The 19,882-nt window shown below is 41.4% G+C and overlaps 1 protein-coding gene across 1 annotated transcript in view; it reads right to left on the bottom strand.

Annotated features, from left to right (window-relative positions):
* The window catches only part of LPAR3 (lysophosphatidic acid receptor 3), a 196,406-nt gene extending 191,181 nt beyond the window's left edge, over positions 1 to 5,225 (bottom strand). The window contains exon 1 of the mRNA XM_085602081.1: positions 4,684 to 5,225. Within this exon, the coding sequence (XP_085458207.1) occupies positions 4,684 to 4,692 (9 nt within the window). The 5' untranslated portion in view covers positions 4,693 to 5,225. The remainder of the gene's footprint in view (positions 1 to 4,683) is intronic.
* Between the last annotated feature and the right edge of the window lie 14,657 nt (positions 5,226 to 19,882).

The raw sequence follows: 19,882 nt of genomic DNA, 5'->3' as shown, positions 1-19,882 counted from the left end.
ACACACCACTATTTACTGCTGATAGATATACACACATTCCACAGAAGAGGCCTGGAAATAAACTCGTATTTCCTCATAAAATAACAAGTTGTAGCATTCCAGACATCGATACTCAGAACAGGATAGGGGCGCACGCGCAGCTGTACTTCACTTTACTTGTCAATCTTTGCTCACTGTTACACGTGGGGTTGCCTCAGGAATACTTCTGTGGGAGCCCTTAGGTCTGTGAAGAATACCTTTTGTGACAAATAAAGGGATGCTATGCTACAGAACATTAACTCCCCAAATTTCAAGTCTGCATCTCCCATATTTTTGAGGTGGGACACCCAACACATTTTTAGAGAGGGCCAAGACAAGAGTCTGGCTTGGCTCTAGAGCCATTGCACGAGCCGAGCCTGAAATTATTTGCCATTTATTTATTTTGCAAATCTTGCAACAAACAGTGTGTGAAAACATGATAAAGTGGCTTCACCATTTTTCAAAAATAATATTTAGCACGTGGAAATTCTAACTTCAGTACATTAGGTTATATCACTGCATTGAGGTATTTGTTAAAAGTGATTTTTTTAATCATTAATTAAGAAAATGGCTGTCCTCCTTCCTTGACAAAAATGCTGTTGGTGAACTAAGAAGCAACTCAGTGGTCACATATACTCTATATGTGTTAATAAAATATGTCCAGAGGATCACACAATTTTTCAGCAGTGCAGCTGGGATTGATCACAAGTTTTCTTGTTTCAAGTTGTGCAGTAGGCACTAGATGTGTATATTTTTCTGTCTCCGTTTTCACATCAAAGGCTCATGCTTTGTCGTAAGTTCTTGGTACCTGAGATCGGATCGTCTTTGCATAGAAGCGAAATGACAGCTGGTCTGGAGGGTTCAAGAAGGGATCGAGCTGGGCCAGAGACTCGCATCTGGCTTTAGTGGTTCGCACTCCTCTACTAGATTTAACACCAGTACTGAGTTATGCTAAAAAAATAAGATTCTTCGTCACATCAAAAACATTGTGGGTGTCTCGCGTTCAAACACTGATAAAAACTGCAGCTGGACCTATTCTGTTTTTTCTAAGTTCTAACTCTAGGCACTCAGACTGCCGCTGCAGAGACGGCTCCCTACTAATTAAGGTATACCGCCTCTTTCCCGAGAGGAAACTGTGATTTACAGCCACCGCCTCGCCCAGGGGGGTCCGCTGTGCTGTAGAGCTTCACCGAACCACGGCCTCCGAGTGCCAGGGACCGGGCTCTGCAGGCGCGGGCTGGCTGGCTGGCTGGCAGCGCCGCCCCACCCCTCGCTCCCCACCCCTTCCCGCAACAACTCGGAGCTGCCCTGGGCCCGCCTTTGAAAGGCACATATAAAATGTACCTCACTCTTCTATAAAAGGGAACGCTGGAGCATCAGCTAGAATGGCTAGATTTCATGCAAGGTAATGCTTTGCCACACTCAAAAATAAAAGTTGCAAGCTAGCTTCCAAGTTGCAACCGGTCTCTACAGGATTCTGTTGCAGAGTCTGGGGTTTTGGACGTCAACCTAACAGCTTTGAAGAGCTTTCCAGTTGCCTCTTGAAGTTAGTTAGTTATCGGTGGTTAATCAAGTCTACTGGCTATAGTAGCCATTTTACTTTCACCACTAGTCAACAGGTCTTTCTGCTCGAAAATTAACGCACAATTTTAATTCAAATCGTCATAGATACAATTTCTTTAGACGCATTTTTGTAGAAATAATAATAAAAGCATGTGTTAAAGAGGTAGCCTTTTCTGGCTTAAGAGGGCTGTGGGGTTCGGAAGAGCCAGGGCGGGCCGAAGTGTAGCATTTAATTACCCAGTCAGTCAAGGGCGTTCATTCAGTTTCCCCGGGGCTAGGTGGAAAGTTACAGTGCAGAGTAGCAATCTGCCTACTTGTGCATCATGTACCTAGGTCAGGGAGGGACATAGACAGGTTAGTGCTGCGTCAAGCATGTAAGGCATGTATGGGAAAGGTCTGGATTAAGGAGTGGGGTTCATTTTGATGCACCTTCCTTGGTTTTTCTTTGTATTGGATTTTTTTAACAGTCTATTTATTAAATCGTTGCTCAGCATACCAACACAATTGTATGCATATGTCATGATCAATATTGACATGGTAGAAGTATATATGACTAGTTAATATGGAGAACTGGACAATCAGGAAAGATACAGTTCCATACTGTGGACAGATTGCAGTACATATTAGTTCCATTCACATAGGATTCTATTAACCCAGGTACGCCCCCATAGGCCCCATACCGTCTCCCATTTTTTGTGGCAACTCCTGCTTGATAAATCATTCTTTTGGCCTGTTGACACCAGTTGAGGTCAGTTTCCCAACCTGCAACCCCAGGAGGAGTGTCAGCTCCCCACATCCTTCCCATATTCCGTTTTGCAACCCCTGATGCCACCATCAGCCATATTTTGGGAAATTTAGGCCGTGTCTCTTCTCCTTTCACCCCCCCAGGAGATGCCAGCGCGCCTCCATGGGGACATCTATATCCATAGCTCTGGCCATGACTCGTGTGATCTCCCTCCAATATTTGTGTTGGATTTTCAAGCCAGTTTTCTTGGTGTCTTTGCCCACTTGCTAGCTCCTCGCCACAAAACCCGACAAACTGGTGTTGGGGGCGAAGAGATGGGGACCTTCGAAAGGCTATCTTTAAAAGAGCTAAAACCTGAATGTTAAACTGGTCAGCTCTAAATTCGTTCAAGTGTAGGTGGCTGGGAGAGGTGTCTCCAGATATGGGAAAGGTTTTATGGAGGAAGGTGTGGTGGAAGAGTTGTCTCCACGTGTGGGAATGCTCTTATGGTGGCAGCTATCCTAATACGCTTTGTGATACTCACACAATAATATCTTTCAGCTGTGATTTGAAGGATGCATGTGGTTTGTGCATTAAATATCCCTGCACTAGACATACCAAAAGGAAAATGAATCAACATGCAGATTTTCATTGAAGGACAAAGATGAGATTGCCCTTTAGTATACAAAGATTACACATTCCAAGTCAAGAATTTCATCCAAACTGTATTGTTTTGAAACGTTTGAATAGATTAGGCTTGAAAATCGAGAATTCAATAAAGTTTTCCTTGAAATCATCACACAGTATCCATCAGAGAACAGTCAAGGTGGGTTGGAGAGTAGTTAGGAAACTCAGGGGATGAGCTTCAGCTGAGGGGATGTCAGTCTTTTCCTGACACTCCATCTGGCCTGGGCAACCCCTCAACTTGGTATAGGTTTATATTTAATCATTTATGCAGTTGGAGCGGTGTAACATGAGGGGTAATTCTGATGTCTGAGGCTTGACAACCTGACATTTGTGTAACTTGAGAGAAAGATCAGCTGTTTGCCGCCTGCTAGGTGATTCCACTTTCCAAGGCTTGTGCTCTAAGATCTGTGTCTCATGCAAGATAGCTCAGCTTTTGAGGTCTGAATCTGTATATATGACTTGCCAAGTGAGATAGTTCTATTGCCTCTTGTCAAAGCATATACAATTAGCATCACCTGAGGGGATGCAGTTCAATATAAGGTTTTAGACGCAGATTTATTCATATTTCACGCAATGCAATGCAGCCAGGCAACTTGTCGCATTCAATTACGACAAAAGGCGAGAGCAAAAATGTGACATATAAACTAAAATATGGCACAATTCTGCTGTCTCCTAGCGCTGGTGCACAGTATGCTGGCTAAACCAAAGTAGGCACCCTTGCGACTCTGAAATCTGACAGTAAATCCATGTAAAATCTGTGTAACCTGAGAGATAGATCTGCCAACTGCATTCCATACCTTATTTTAAAAGTATTGTGGGGCAATACTCCCTACCCCCTTAAAAGCTGCACTTTCAACTAACATAGCTTACTGTGATTATGTCCTTGGTGTACCACCCGACTCTGGAGCAAACCCTACACATACCACGAGTGTACCCACCACCCCGTTTAGTTTTGCCATTTGTGAACTTACAAGCATTTTGGATATATTCCCTGCGTGCATTCACGGATGCCTAGAGTCGTTCTCCATGTTATTATTATTATACATGATTTGTAAAGCACATGGCTACCCAAAAAGTGTTCCCTTGTGCATCCCCCATTCCCTAGTATATTCCGTTTTACACACTAGCTCCCTAAATGCATGGCCGTTACATACTACATTTGTGTATACTTGTCACATCCCTGTTACCATTGTGGAACTCCACCGCCCAACGTGTGCATGCATGGTATGCGTTCACCTGTAGTCTCAAATGTTCACCAATATGTACTAATCCCGCCTGTGTGGCCAACAACCTCCCCGCAGGTATGTCGTACGTGTGCTCAGCAGTTCATTTTGTACACACCACTTCCGCCGACAGACATCACCCTTCCCACTTTGTGCATACCTACTTACTACCCATTCATCAGTAACATGCCCCGCGTGTCATTCTCAGTCCTCAGAGCAGTTGACTTGTGAGCACTAATTGACTTCAGCTGCACATCTGGGAGCCTGCAATCGCCACGCTACTGTACATGTGCCCTGGGCGAGTTGACCCGGTCTCAGGAAAACATATACCTGCCTGAACTCATGGACAACCAACCACTTAGTGCATGTGCCATGTGAAACTTGGTATTTAAATCACACACTACTCGAAGGCTTTAGACATGCCCCGTGTGCCCAGCACCAGCGCTCATAGTTATGCCCTGTACTTACCGGCCACATCCGGGGCTCTCTGTCCAGGTAGAGCACGTTCAGAGCTCAGCAGCTCGGACCCTCTGAGCGCGCGTAGCGGGTCCATAGGATTGAATGTGCTCGCTGCACTGTGCTGCCGCTGCCCCTCGCCGCGCGCTCTCCATTGTCTATCCTGGATGCAGCTCTCCAGAGCCCGGCACAAGACGGGACCGGGGCAAATGGCGAAAAGCCAGAGGAGGAGCGCGAGCACAGCTGCAGCGTGACGTCAGGGGCGTGGGCCGCTCCAGCACCTCTGATCCGCCCTGGCCCTCCTCAGCTCGCAGAGTTTGGAACATGTCTACCTCAGCCCACACATTATCCTAGGGATGTGTCTGCTCACGCAGTGGGCCTGCCGTTCGTGCATTTCCAGAGGGAGTAAACCTTTCACCACAGCTGAATAAGTACAGTGGTTGCGAAAGGAGGAAAAGACTTGATACAACGGTGGTAGCGAAGGTTCCCGGCTGACTGAAACACAAGAGTAAAGCCAGTGCATCCATGCTGGTCATTTTAGTATACGATGAAAGAAAGGCTATCGCACTGCAGTGAAACTTAGGGTCATTTCTCATGAGGAAGCAACTAAAGTAATAACTTTCCAAAACTGAGTTACTAATAGATGCTTTCGTGCCACTTCGGTTTGGTAACTTGTTCTATTTGCTGGTGATGTTCCAAAAAACGGGAAGTGCAATGGTTTTAGTAACAAATACATTTCTCTGGAAATAGTACGCCTCCTTTATTATGGAAAAAAATAGGAGTAGGGAGATACACATTCAATTATTGCAAGATTATTAATAATGCCTGGGCTGCAAATTAGTCATTCATTTTTTATGTATCATACTACTCTGTCGAGGTTGTTTTCGTTATTTTACTATACAGGTCCGTTATGTGCACGGACTGTCCTCGCACCCTGCCATGTCTAATCTCTGCATCCTTCATCCTCAGCAGTCTACCTCCTGCCCATCTTCATTGGCCCAGTTCCTGTCCCATACTTCCACTTCCTCCGTGCCACCTGTCCTCTTACCATTGATGGAGCGCTAAAACCCAGGCAACGGGGAAAACAACCCGTACCGATATCCTCCCTGCGTCGCAGACCCAATGTCACTCTAGCTCATTCACACATGCAGTCGTTGGTGGGGCCCATAACACCAACACTCACAGGTAACTTCCACACCGGTCTGCACACACAGGAGGGATGAGTAGTTCAAGCGCCGGACATGGCAGGGGAACACCTTATAACCTATAGGGAAGGAAAAGTTCTTTACAAAATATACATTAACGCCCTTTGCCTACAGATCCTTAATCCTAAAACATCAAGGCAGTCCTCCCACTTGGTCAATAGACCAAATTAGTTGGATTGGTTGATGGTGATTTAGAACCAGCTAAAACACATTTAAGACTTCAGAATCTCTCTAAATGAAACTCACAACTCATAGTTTCCGTTAATCAATAATTGTTTATCTAATATTTCATAATGATTAAGTTCGCATTTGTCTCGTCAAAGTTTAGGAAGTTTTTATATCAATGTTTAGTAGATTGCAGAACATCATATTTACCTAATCTGGCTATTTGGAGTCCTCTAATTTATTGGTTCTGCATAATCAAATTTGCAGTCAATCGTCCGAAAGCGGGCCAAAGCTCAACGTTCTTTGTTCAGCACGCTACAGTCCCAAAGATCGGCAAAGGACCAGAGACGTGCAAGCATCTATCATTGCCTGTAGATCTAGGAAAAGTTTGCAGTCATCAGATAATCGGGCAGCATCCGGACCCTCTAGGATTCAGAGAATGCGGAAACGTAGAGCAACGTGACCCAAAAAGCAAGAGCGAAGCCAACAACCCTTTCTATTCTACTGCTTCTTTTATAATACAATGAAGTGAAGAAGATACAATTTAATATTTTAGGAAAGCCGTGATTGGCTGGTTGAGATCGTCCAATGTAAAATTTTAGGTTCTCAGTACAGTTCGAGGGGTGAGGTCATGAGTTAGTCAAAAAGTCGGCTTGTTTCGGCTTATTGTAAGGTTGATTGTTTTCTTGTTTTGGCGGATTTCCCACTGTGTGACCTCGTTCGGGTACATGGTGAACAAAGGTCGCTACGAGGTTTAGAAGATTTCTTGCGCATGCGCAGCTCACTCCGCGCCTCGTGGGACAGTGGCCACATTGTCGTGTAGTGTCAGCGGCCATCTTTGATTTAGGCCCAAATGCTAACTTAAACGAAATAAACACAAAAAGTAATTAATACATAGAAATAATGAATCTAATGTTAACCCCTTACTAATCCCTCTATGTGCCTGTATTTATCTAGCGTATAGCGACATTTAAAGCAATTATATTCACCTTTTCGGTCCTCCTCTTGGGAAACATTACAAAACATTACAAAAGCAACATATATCATGCAGTATTCTATTTACCACATATACTATTGTTAATATGCGTACAGATTTAAGTTATAAAGGTTATTTAGCCATGCAAAATGCAAATCCCACGTGTAATTCAAATATTAATAATGTTGATTAATATACATGCAAACTCGTTTAATAATATTACAGTTAATAGATTATTTCATTAGTACTTTCATGCGAAATAGAGGAGGTATACCAAATTTTGTACTACCCGCTCCATCAATCCCTCCCTTTGGTGATTTTATCACCACACCATTAAAATTTTGTATTATTTTTGTCATGAAAAGCTAAATTAATTCTTTAGATTAATTCACATTTCTGTTTCCCCGATTTCTTCTCTCCTTGCTGTTTTATACATACTATCTTTCATCTCTTCTAATTTTACTTCTACAAATTCCCTTTCTTGTCTCTTATTCTGTCTTCTTCTCAAATTTTCTCTTTTTAATTTTTTCTGTATTTTCTTTCTTTTATGACATAAACATCCTAGTCTTAAAATTAATACTATAAAAATCACACATGTTAATGGAAATAAAATCCTACCTATAAAGGTACCACCTAAGTTTAATAAGAAATCTTTAATAGAAGCAAATTTCTTTCCAATCTTTTCCCACACACTTACAACCTCCAGTGGTGCAATTTCCTCATGCAAATCAGTTATATTTTTAATGTAGACTTTTAGATCTTTACTTTCGTCAGGAATGTAAATACAACAATGTTGAGCTTTCAGCATTCCATAGACTCCACCCTCTTTTGCCAATAATATATCAAGGGCAAGTCGACTTTGCATTACCATGGCACGCATGGCAACCATTTCAGTATTTACCAATAAAAATCCTCCAGCGGTGCTTGTTGACAAGCGATCCACTACTGTTGATAGTTTTCTAATTTTGTGTGCATTCAGAGATATTCCCACTGCTGGTATCAATGCTCCAAAAATGTCTCCTACAATTTCTGACCAAGATTCTCTTTTTCTATGTGTTAGATGACTACCTAACTTATGTACACCATCTTCTCCTCTTCCCATGTGGAATATCTTTGGGAAAACCAGACCTACATAGCATGTGCCATACCAATGGTCTGGTAATCGATAATATGCCTTGTTCCCGCTGATAAAATATAACCCAGGAAAAACTGGATCATTTCCTCCTTTAAATCCCCATCCACCCATGATTCGGTATGTATCATGGTATTCACTGTTACCTACAAAGTAATTATCATATGAAGTTTGATTCCTTCTAATACACAACTTTCCTTTCTGAGGCCAATCTAAAGCCATAGTTGGACTAGCTTCTCCTTTCAATTGTTTTTCCATTTCCACATCCCAAACAGTCTTTTCTTCTTTCCTTTCAGTTACTTCTCTTTGCATTTTTAATCTCCTTTCTTCAACATATCTAAAAACATCCTTTCCTCTTTCTTTAGACTGCAAGTCAGATTGTTTCTAAATAAAGATTCTAATGTTAGTTCTTTAGTTTCTAAGAAAAATTCACCTAATACCTTTGCAGGCTTTACTTTATTCAATTTGTTAATTGCAGGTACTTGTGAAAATATGTTCTCTACATCAGAAAAATAATATCCTAACTTCCCTATTTTGTAAAACAAACTAGCTATTACACTACATGTTATTCCATATGTTACTGGGAGGTGATGGTAGGTCACTCCCTCCGATACAGATGCAGGTAATTGCATACAGACGTAACAATCCCTCACATTCATTGTCTTTACATATTCGTACAGTAGTTTCGAAAATACATTGTTAGAAAAATCATTTATAGACCTGTCTTTATGCAGATAATTTCTATCTATTTTAGTCGGATATACTTTCTGATTCTTTTCTATATTATTTTTATTCTCACTATGTCCTTCTATTGTTTCTAACGTAACTTTAAATGAGATCGTCAAAGCGAACACACTCCATAGAAGCATTAGTAATCCTGTACAACAACAACACATTTTAAACCATCGTCTAAGAAATACACATATAGCTTTTCTACTTTCTGTGTTTGCCATTTTCGTAAAATGATCAGTGTCTTTTGACTTAGCCTCTTCTACTTCACAAATAGTTTTGTCTAACCCAAGGCTCTAAGCACCTACTTGGTTCTATTAGTTATGTCTTTTCCTGCATTTTATTGTCTTTCCATTATCAGCACTTTTGTCTTGTTCAGTTTGGCATTTGATCGTCTTTCACTTTTCTCTCATAATCTTGATACAGAACTTCCTGAACATCCGTCTCTTCTCCAATATCGGGCAAGATAACTCTCAGGATTTCCGATTCTTCGCCTTCCTCAACCACTTCTGGTACAGTCACCTCTAGGTTTTCTTGGCTATCCACCTCTTCTTTTATTTCAGGCAGGGCCACATTCGACCATTCTGGCGACTTCTACTTCTGGTTAGGTTTTCTCGTTCTTTTGTTTTCTTCTACTGTAGTTATTTTCTCGGTTTTCGATTTTTCTTGACTAGATACTTCATTCACTTGTTCTGCTCTTGGTGAATTCACTCGTGTCAGCCGATATCTCAGTCTCCTTATTTTGTTTGGCTAGATTTCATCTCTTGCTGATCTTTTCAATTTACTTCCTTTATCATTCTTTTCAGCTCTCCATGCTCTCTTTCTCAGGACTCGACCTTCTGGTACTTCTTCATCACTATCCTCTGATTCTGTTTCAACTTGCTTATTGCTTTCAGCTGTTCTTCTTTCCACTACTTCTTTTGTTTTCTTTACTTCTGTCCCTCCTCATGTTTTTGCACACTATCTTCCTGCTGACTAACTGTCCCTTCTTCTAACTGGATGCTCGAATTCCCTATAACTCCTCGGAGGTCTTCCGCAAAAATCTTTCCCTTACTTTCTGTATCTGTCACCTGTTCATCTACTTTTGTTATTTCAGGTGGAATTTCTCTCAGCTTTCCATCAGGAACTTCCTTATCAACAATTTCTTTGATTGTCTCTTCACCGCTTTTCTCTTTTCTCCAATGTACCTGTGCTTGTTCAGTCTCTGAGTCTGAGCTGGTATCAGAAATCTGTAATTTTCTTCTCAAGGGAATATTTTCTGGGGCAACGGTCAAATTTGGTTCTGACTCCCCCCTTTCAGGATTTTCTCTTGTTCTTGTTTCCTCAGCATCTGATTCAGAACTAGTCTCTGACTCCTCAAAATATTCTCCTTCCTTGTTATCCACTGGATTTGGAATTCTCAACGTGTGACTAGCATGAATCCAGTTCTTTATTCCAGCACACTTCACAGCTGTTGTTGTGGTCAAAATCACTTGTTGTGGTCTTCCCCAACGTAGGACTAGACAGTTCCTTCTTCTGTGTACTTTGATTCTCACCCAGTCTCCTGGGCTCAGATCATGAGCTTGCTTCTTTTCAAGGGTGGTGGCATCCTTTCCAACCTGATGAAACACAGAATGTACTGCGTCAGCCAGCCCCTTACAGTAATCCAACACCAAGTCATCAGTTATAGGCAACAGCTTGTTGACTGGTATGAATACATGACGCATTGCTCTTCCCATGACCATTTCATGGGGACTCAGACCTGTGCTCCTATCTGGAATAGATCTAATTGTCATGAGTACCTGAGGCAAGACATCAGGCCATTTCAAACCTGTGGCTAAACACATTTTCCCCAACCCTTTTTTTAATGGTACCATTAACTTGTTCCACCACACCAGAAGCCTGTAGTTTCTGTTGTACATTCAATGCTTCACAAATCAGTTTCATGATCTCATTATGGAAATGTTTTCCTCTATCTGACTCAATTGTGACTGGGAACCCGAATCTGGGAATGAACTCTCTCAACAGTAATTTAGGTACTGTGATTCCATCACTTCTTCTTGTGGGATATGCTTCTACCCATCTAGAGAACAAGCAGACCATTACTAGAACATACCTCAAGCGGTAACAGGGAGGCATTTCAATGAAATAAATCTGCATTCTGGTGAAAGGCCCTCCTTCTCGACCTATCGTTCCTAGACTTACCACTGTTTTCCTTCCAGGATTGAACTGCTGACCTATAAGGCATCTTTGACAAAGGCTCTCAGCTACAAGTCTGAACTTTGCATTGTACCATGTCTGCTTAAATGACCTAACCCTGGCATCTCTCCCTATGTGTGCTTGTCCATGATAAATCCGTGCCATGGCAGACACCATGCTATCAGGCATAACTGGTCTTCCATCCCGATAGACCCACACATGATCTGTTTCCCTGGGTGCACATCCTGCTTTTACCCATTGTCTCATTTCCTAATCTCCTGCTTCTTCCTGCAATTGCCTCACTTCCTCCCATGTACTCACAATGTTAGTAAACAATAGAGGACAAGAATTCATTTCCCTTTCTTGTGCCCTATTAACCAAATTCTGATTGCATGCACAATATTGAGCCATATCGTTGGCGTACCTGTTCCCAACTACGACATAATCTCCAGTCTTCGAGTGTGCATCACACTTCACAACCGCCAATTGCCTAGGCAGCTGTATCGCCTCAAGCAACTTCCCAACCACCTCAGCATTCTTTATGGGAGTTACACTTGAAGTCAAAAATCCTCTCTGCAACCATATCTGACCAAAATCATGCACAACACCGAAGCCATACTGACTATCGGTTATCACAGTCACTCTCACATTCTTTCCCAACTTGCATGCTCTAGTCAAAGCTACAAGGTCAGCGACTGGGTCTGATTTTACACCCTTCAGGTAATATGCTTCCATTACCGCTGCTACTGTGCATACTGCATAAGCTGCACTCAGAATTCCTTCGTCTGTTTTAAAGCATGACCCATCCACAAACATCACAAAGTCACTTTCTGACAAAGGTACATCTTTTATATCAGGACGTGGTTTGGTACAGAAATCGAGTACATCCAAACAATTATGATCCACTTCGTCCCTGACTTCAACATTCTCAGCATCAGGCAATAGCATTGAAGGATTCACATTCAGGCATCTCACAAGACTCACATTCGTTGCACCTAATATGACCTTCTCATATCTAGTCAGCCGACTATGTGTCATGAACTGAGTGCGGCTCCTTGTTAAAAGGATTGCCACATCAAGAGGTACAAACACTCGCACAGGATATCCCATCACAATTCCTTCACTCTGTTCCAGACTCTTACACATAGCAGCTACTGCTTTCAAACAACCTGGCAACGCTACAGCTACAGGGTCTAGCATCGCTGAAAAATATGCAATTGGTCTTCTCAATTTTCCATGTTTCTGTATTAATACAGAGAGTGCACATCCATTCCTCTCACTGCAGTACAGCTCAAACTCTTTCTCATAATCAGGCATTCCTAATGCTGGCGCTTCACACAAACCGTCTCTCAATTGTTCAAAGGCTGTCCATTCTTCTTTATTTAGTTCAATGGGATCTCTCACAACACTTCTCGTCAGTCGTACCAAAGGTTTTGCAATCAGGGAAAAGTTACTTATCCACTGACGACAATATCCAACCATTCCAAGAAACATTCTCACTTTTCTTTGCGTCATTGGGGCTCTCATTCCTTTTATTATCCTGATTCTGTCTGGTGTTATCTTCCTCAGTCCCTTTTCAATTTTAGGGCCTCAATATTGTACTTCCTTTTGTCAAAATTGCAATTTCGATGGTGACACTTTAAGTCCTCCATCTGCCAGATGATTCAGCAATGCTATGGTGTCCATTACACAAGCTTCTCTAGTCTTTGACGCCACAAGCAGTTCATCAATGTATTGTACTAGCACTGAGTTCTCAGGCATTTCTAGGTCTTCCAAGGACCTTTTCAATATCTGATTAAATATCGAGGGGCTTTCTGTATATCCCTGTGGGATTCGGCACCATGCCAAAATACGTGCGCCAAACCGTAAGGCAAAAATGTGCTGACTATCATGATGCAATGGGATAGAAAAGAAAGCATGACACAGATCAATAACTGTGTACCATTCTGCATCATGAGGAATCTGATACAAAATCACAGATGGATTTGGTACGATTGGACAGCATGACACAACAATTTTGTTTATCTTTCTCAGATCTTGCACTATTCTAAATTTCCCATTAGGCTTCTTCAAGCCCATAATTGGTGAATTACATGGACTACTCATTATTTCTCTTAAAATTCCTTGTTTAATCATTTTCTCGATTATAGGGGTAACTCCTTCAATTATCTCGGGTGTCAATTTATACTGGGGAACATTTGGGTAGCTTATTCCTCCCTTCACTGTTACTTTTACAGGATCTACATTCTTCATTCATTAATCCTACATCTTCTCCTGTGAAATCCCAAACCTCTGCTTTTACTGTCTGTTTCAATTCTTTTGGTAATTCGTCAGGGTTGAATACAGCAAATGCTTCAGTAATCTCAGTTTCCATATTAGCCAGTCATTTTATACAGTACGTCTTCATCAGGGGTCTCAAATGCTATACCATCAGGGGTACAAAATATAGTGCAATTCATTTTGCACAATAATTCTCTTTCTAACAAATTTACAGGACTTGAATCGCACACAACAAAGCGGTGCATTTCAGAAAATTTCCCTATACTGACTTTTACTGGTTCTGTGAGATGCGTTTTAATCTGTCTGTTGGATACTCCAACTACTAGGATTGTTTCGTCCAAGAGAGGAAGATTCTTAAGATCAGCTGACCTAATAGTTGATCGAGTAACACCAGTATCTACTAGGAAAGTAATATTTTCATCATTTACCTTTCCATCCACAAAAGGGCCTGTCTGGTCTACTTCTAGAGTTACGCCAAGTACGCACTCTGCTTCCTCCCTTCGGCACCGCCAATAACCTTCTTCTGACTCACTCTCATCGCGTTGTAGCCAATACTGCGAAACAGCGCTAGCACGCGGCAGCTTCGTTACCTGTTCTTCGTTGTAGAATCCTGTCTCATTACTGTATTTCTGTGAATTTACGCTCTGTGGAAAAGGCGGTTTTGGCGCCTGATTCTGTTGGGTAACAACCTGCTGCTGTCGCTGTGGTTGACAACTCACCTCTTTCTGCACCTGCGGATTCAATGATGCATTATCATTATTAGTATTCTGGGGAAACTTACACTCGGATTTCCAGTGCCCTATTCTTCCGCAATTATGACATGGCCATTTCTTTTTTGGCTTCTTCTATATTGAATTGTCCCTTTCCTTTTCCAGCATTTAATTTAGGTTTTGGTCCTGCACTATTTGCTTGTTCAATCATCTGTGCTTCCTGTCTTTCTGCCACTTTTACCTGTGCCCACATAGCCTTTTCTTTTAATTTACACTGCTTGGCTTCAATTTCATCACTAACATATTTTGCATGCCTTAGTACTTCATCTATTTTCTGATTTTGCCAATCCACTGTATGCTGTTTAATCATTTCACTGATTTCTGGACGTAGACCTTATACAAATCTGTATACAAAATGACATAAATCTTTCTCACTTAAATTTTCATCACCACTAAACTGCTTAAAGGCAAGGATCAACCTCTCATAGTATGCGTGTACTGACTCCTTAGTCTCCTGATGAGTTTGGTCTATTTTTACCCAATCAGTCTCTTTGGGATGTACTTTGTTTTTCAGAAAAACAATTACTTGTTCATATTTTTTCATAACTTCTGGGTCAGGGGCTCCCGTCTTTGGATCTCTAGGGTATTCTTGTGTAGGCCAATTTATCATTAATTTGCACTCTGTACATAGATCTGCTGGTACTATTATGTCAAATAGACTATTTAGATCAATCCACAGAACTTTCGATAATTTTACAAACCTATCCACTTGCCTATACCACTCGACTGGCTTTTCACGTAGTCGAGGGAAAAGCCTAAATGACCAAATATCTTGCCTAGTCCAAGGAACATGTACATATCCTCCTCCTGGAATTTCTCTCATGGGACATTCTGTCACTACTTTTTCTTTTTCTCCTACGGGGAAAGCTGCAAATGTTTTATCTGAGGCATCATCTCGTTTTCTAAACCATCTACTTTTCCATTTATCTACATCTCCCCATTTTCTCAACAAAATGATCATGTCTTTAATCTGGGTTATTCTTCCTGTGGTGTTCAGATTTTCATTATTTTTTTCAGAAAAGTCTACTCGATATGGTTTTTGTAAAGCTTTTACTCTTTCCATGTCTATACCCATTTCATTTGCCAATTCTTCTAGTCTTTCATGTAGACTCTTTGCTCTTCAAGTTATGCTTTTGCATAGAAATAATAATTCTTCATCCTGATAGGTTTTTAGCTTTTCTGTGGGGATAGTCCCTAATATTAATTCTTCCAAAACCATCCTTAGCTTGGCCACATCTATATATTGGGATTCTCTGTCTTTTCTTTGTAAACTCCTCAACCATTCACTTAATTCTTCTGAAGTAGGACCTACTGGTTTTTCCTCATTACCTCGTTCTGAGTCCTTTGGAGTCTCTGATACAGATTCTGTAGTCATTATCAGTCTTTCCACTAAACTTGGATTTACTGTCAAATTTTTAGGCGTACTTTGTTCTGATGTACTTACTGTTTGTCTCCATGGGTTCTCGTCTGAACCTTTCCTTGGCCTCTCAATCTTTTTATTACTGTTATAAGGGACCGTAAAACAATGCTCACTATCTTTTTGCTTATCAAAAATAGACATTACAGGACCTATAGTGACGGGAACAGTCACAGCTTCTAAGCTTTTAGTCAATTCCCTAATCTTTTCCGTTAACTCTAAAGTGGTTTTCGCTAATTCTGCCGAATTTTCATTACTCATTTTACCATCCTGTTTTCTCTCTATTTCTCTGAAAGAATTATTTCTCCCTATCTCTTGGGGTACTGGTTCAACTTTAATGTTCCGCAAAGTCTCTCTCATTGGGGCACTTGGGGTTAGCATGTCAGATTCTGGTTGATACGGGGGTGGATTTTTATAAAACATGTTGTCAAGAACATCATCCTCCGATTCATGCACTCCATACCCTCCTGATTCTATATTATGTCTCTTTTCTGTACATTTTCTCCCACTAACTTCTTCAGCATGTCTTACGGGGAACAAACCATCAGCCATATTTGCACTTCGCCATCTCCTCATTCTGCCATCATGATTCTCCTGTCCATATTATCTACCAAACATGTATCTATACCTTCCACCACTCCTCTGTCTTTCTCTCTCATGCATCTCATCTTCCCATTCTGTCAAAGCTTCGAACTGTGTTGGTCTAGGTCTCGGTTCTAGATTCATCATTTTTTCTCTCAAATTCCTCAAAACCACTAAATTAAATGAACCATGTTCTGGAAATGCCAAAACTCCATCATCTTTTGTATACTTTGCCCAATTGTCCAACCAAATGCATGTATGATATACGTATTTCATAACCATGACGGATGCAGGCGATTTCAGTGGAGTAAGCAACTGTCCCTATCTAGTCACAATCGGTTTGTCCTTTTTAAATATACTCTTGATCTTTCCAAACCAGGACTTGTTCTCTTTTTCTGGTGGATCGTAATACACCATTTTGTCTTCCGCGTATCGCTAGATTTTCCCTACGACTATTCTGTTGTTTTATCCAATCGTAGCGCGACTCACACTAACGCACCAATCCGGAGCGTTTATGTCACCTCTGTAATTCTCCAATCCCAGCGCGACTCACGCTAACACACCAATCAAGAGCATCCACGTCACCCTGTAATTCTCCACTCCTAGCGTGGCATACACTAATGCACCAATCAGGAGCATCTATGTTTCTTACTGACTGGCCAATCACAGCGCGGTCTTTCTGAAGTCAGCTTTTCTCGCTACTCCTGCTTCTACTGACCCCTCCTTTACAAAATGTATCGGCAAACTTTTTACATTCACTTTGACTAAAATCCTGTTAGGAACGACATAAATTATCTGTTTCGCTAACCAAGAATAGTTAATGACCTTTCTTACAAGAATTCTGTCTTTCCCGAGAGCAGCGCTTACCTCTGCCCTACTACGGAATCGTTACTTCCGTTGATTAAGTAGCACATCCCTCTACCTTACCCTTCTAACAAGCATTAGCTAACCGTTTCTCCAGAATTAAGACACCTACTTGGAGACCCAATGCTCCTGAGAAATAAAACCAGAGTTTCACAATTAACCTGAATGCTATTTTATTCACGCACTTTCACACAGAAAATGTAGTGCATTCACACAGAATTCTGTCTTTCCCGAGAGCAGCGCTTACCTCTGCCCTACTACAGAATTATGACACTCGTTAATAAAGTGCCACTTCCCTCTACTTTATCCTTCTAGCAAGCTTAGGGAACACCTATTACCTTTCCAGTGATAAGCGTAATCAGAGTGCCTTTTGGACTCCTGGTACCTAAGACCAAAATTTCACAGGTGACCTTCGCTACCAAACATTTCTCTCATACAGAAAATGTCCTTAATGGCAACACACGACGATGTTATCAAATCGAACCCAGACAATTTGTTGTGCAACTTCAATCGTTACACGTTTTCCCAGTGTACCTACAGGGCAACAACAATTCTGTCTTTCCCGAGAGCAGCGCTTACCTCTGCTCTACTACGGAACCGTTACAAACTTCCGACTTCCTACATCCCAGAAGCCGTCAAACAACATAGAACTCGACGCGACTCAACATAGAGTGTTAATACATAAACCAATACTTTCCCACAATCAATAATCAATCAGCAATTTACAAGCAATAATCACCAAACTAAAACAATAAAAACCATCATCTTGCTACCAGAAAAACTGATGGAGCGCTAAAACCCATGCGACTGGAAAAAACCCCGTACCCATATCCTCCATGCGTCGTAGACCCAATGTCACTCTAGCTCATTCACACATGCAGTCGTTGGTGGGGCCAATAACACCAACACTCACACGTAACTTCCACACCGGTCTGCACACACAGGAGGGATGAGTAGTTCAAGCGCCGGACATGTGAGGGGAACACCTTATAACCTATAGGGAAGGAAAAGTTCTTTACTAAATATACATTAACGCCCTTTGCCTACAGATCCTTAATCCTAAAACATTAAGGCACTCCTCCCACTTGGTCAATGGACCAAATTAGTTGGATTGGTTGATGGTGATTTAGAACCAGCTAAAACACATTTAAGACTTCAGAATCTCTCTAAATGAAACTCACAACTCATAGTTTCCGTTTATCAATAATTGTTTATCTAATATTTCATAATGATTAAGTTCGCATTTGTCTCGTCAAAGTTAAGGAAGTTTTTATATCAATGTTTGGTAGATCGCAGAACATAATATTTTCCTAATCTGGCTATTTGGAGTCCTCTAATTCATTGGCTCTGCATAATCAAATTTGCAGTCAATCGTCCGAAAGCAGGCCAAAGCTCAAAGTTCTTTGCTCAGCAAGCTACAGTCCCAAAGATCGGCAAAGGACCAGAGACGTGCAAGCATTTATCATTGCCCGTAGATCTAGGAAAAGTTTGCAGTCATCAGATAATCGGGCACCATCCGGACCCTCTAGGATTCAGAGAATGCAGTAACGTAGAGCAACGTGACCCAAAAAGCAAGAGCGAAGCCAACAACCATTTCTATTCTACTGCTTCTTTTATAATACAATGAAGTAAAGAAGATACAATTTAATATTTTAGGACAGTCGTGATTGGCTGGTTGAGATCGTCCAATGTAAAATTTTAGGTTCTCAGTACAGTTCGAGGGGTGAGGTCATGAGTTAGTCAAAAAGTCGGCTTGTTTCGGTTTATTGTAAGGTTGATTGTTTTCTTGTTTTGGCGGATTTCCCACTGTGTGACCTCGTTCGGGTACATGGTGAACAAAGGTCGCTACGAGGTTTAGAAGATTTCCTGTGCATGCGCAGCTCACTCTGCGCCTCGTGGGACAGTGGCCACATCGTCGTGTAGTGTCAGCGGCCATCTTTGATTTAGGCCCAAATGCTAACTTAAACGAAATAAACACAAAAAGTAATTAATACATAGAAATAATGAATCTAATGTTAACCCCTTACTAATCCCTCTATGTGCCTGTATTTATCTAGCGTATAGCGACATTTAAAGCAATTATATTCACCTTTTCGGTCCTCCTCTTGGGCAACATTACAAAACATTACAAAAGCAACATATATCATGCAGTATTCTATTTACCACATATACTATTGTTAATATGCGTACAGATTTTAGTTATAAAGGTTATTTAGCCATGCAAAATGCAAATCCCACGTGTAATTCAAATATTACTAATGTTTATTAATATACATGCAAACTCGTTTAATAATATTACAGTTAATAGATTATTTAATTATTACTTTCATGCGAAATAGAGGAGGTATACAAAATTTTGTACTACCCGCTCCATCACCATGTCCTCATCTCCCGCGTTATCCAATCCTCAGTCTCTATCAACTCTCCTCAATCTCCCTGCTCCCTCTCCACCCTTCATCCCTCCATACTTTACTACATCACACTCCCACATGAACCCGACTTCATACCTCCAATGCCTACCCACAATGCTTTAAATGGAAATACAGAAGTGCAAGTGATCCCTACTAAGAGTACCTGTTTGCTTCAAGCACTTTCCCATTACATGTATTGTAGCAGTGCTGAGAAGTGTAGGTACAAGTCCTTTCAAATTAAACAAGTGCAGGTACTCCTTTCAGGACAGTACCTTCCCAGTTAAAGCACTGCCTACGCAGTAAACCTACCTCCGTCCAGAGTAACGCAAAGCGCTGCGGGTGATCACACGTGAGAGGTGGCAGAAGAGCACGCAACCACTTCTACAGTCTGTGGACATTCTCTCACTTCCTTCTTAATCCACCTGCTCTTTCCCCATTTTGCAATCACCTGTTGCCTCCATCTCCTCCACTCCACCTCCTCTGCTTGTGCTCCTTCTAAATT

Source organism: Triturus cristatus, chromosome 4_2, assembly GCF_964204655.1.
Source record: "Triturus cristatus chromosome 4_2, aTriCri1.1, whole genome shotgun sequence".
NCBI classification, from domain to species: domain Eukaryota; kingdom Metazoa; phylum Chordata; class Amphibia; order Caudata; family Salamandridae; genus Triturus; species Triturus cristatus.
The sequence above is the reverse complement of the archived record's forward strand: the minus strand, read 5'-3'. Positions and strand labels throughout refer to the sequence as shown.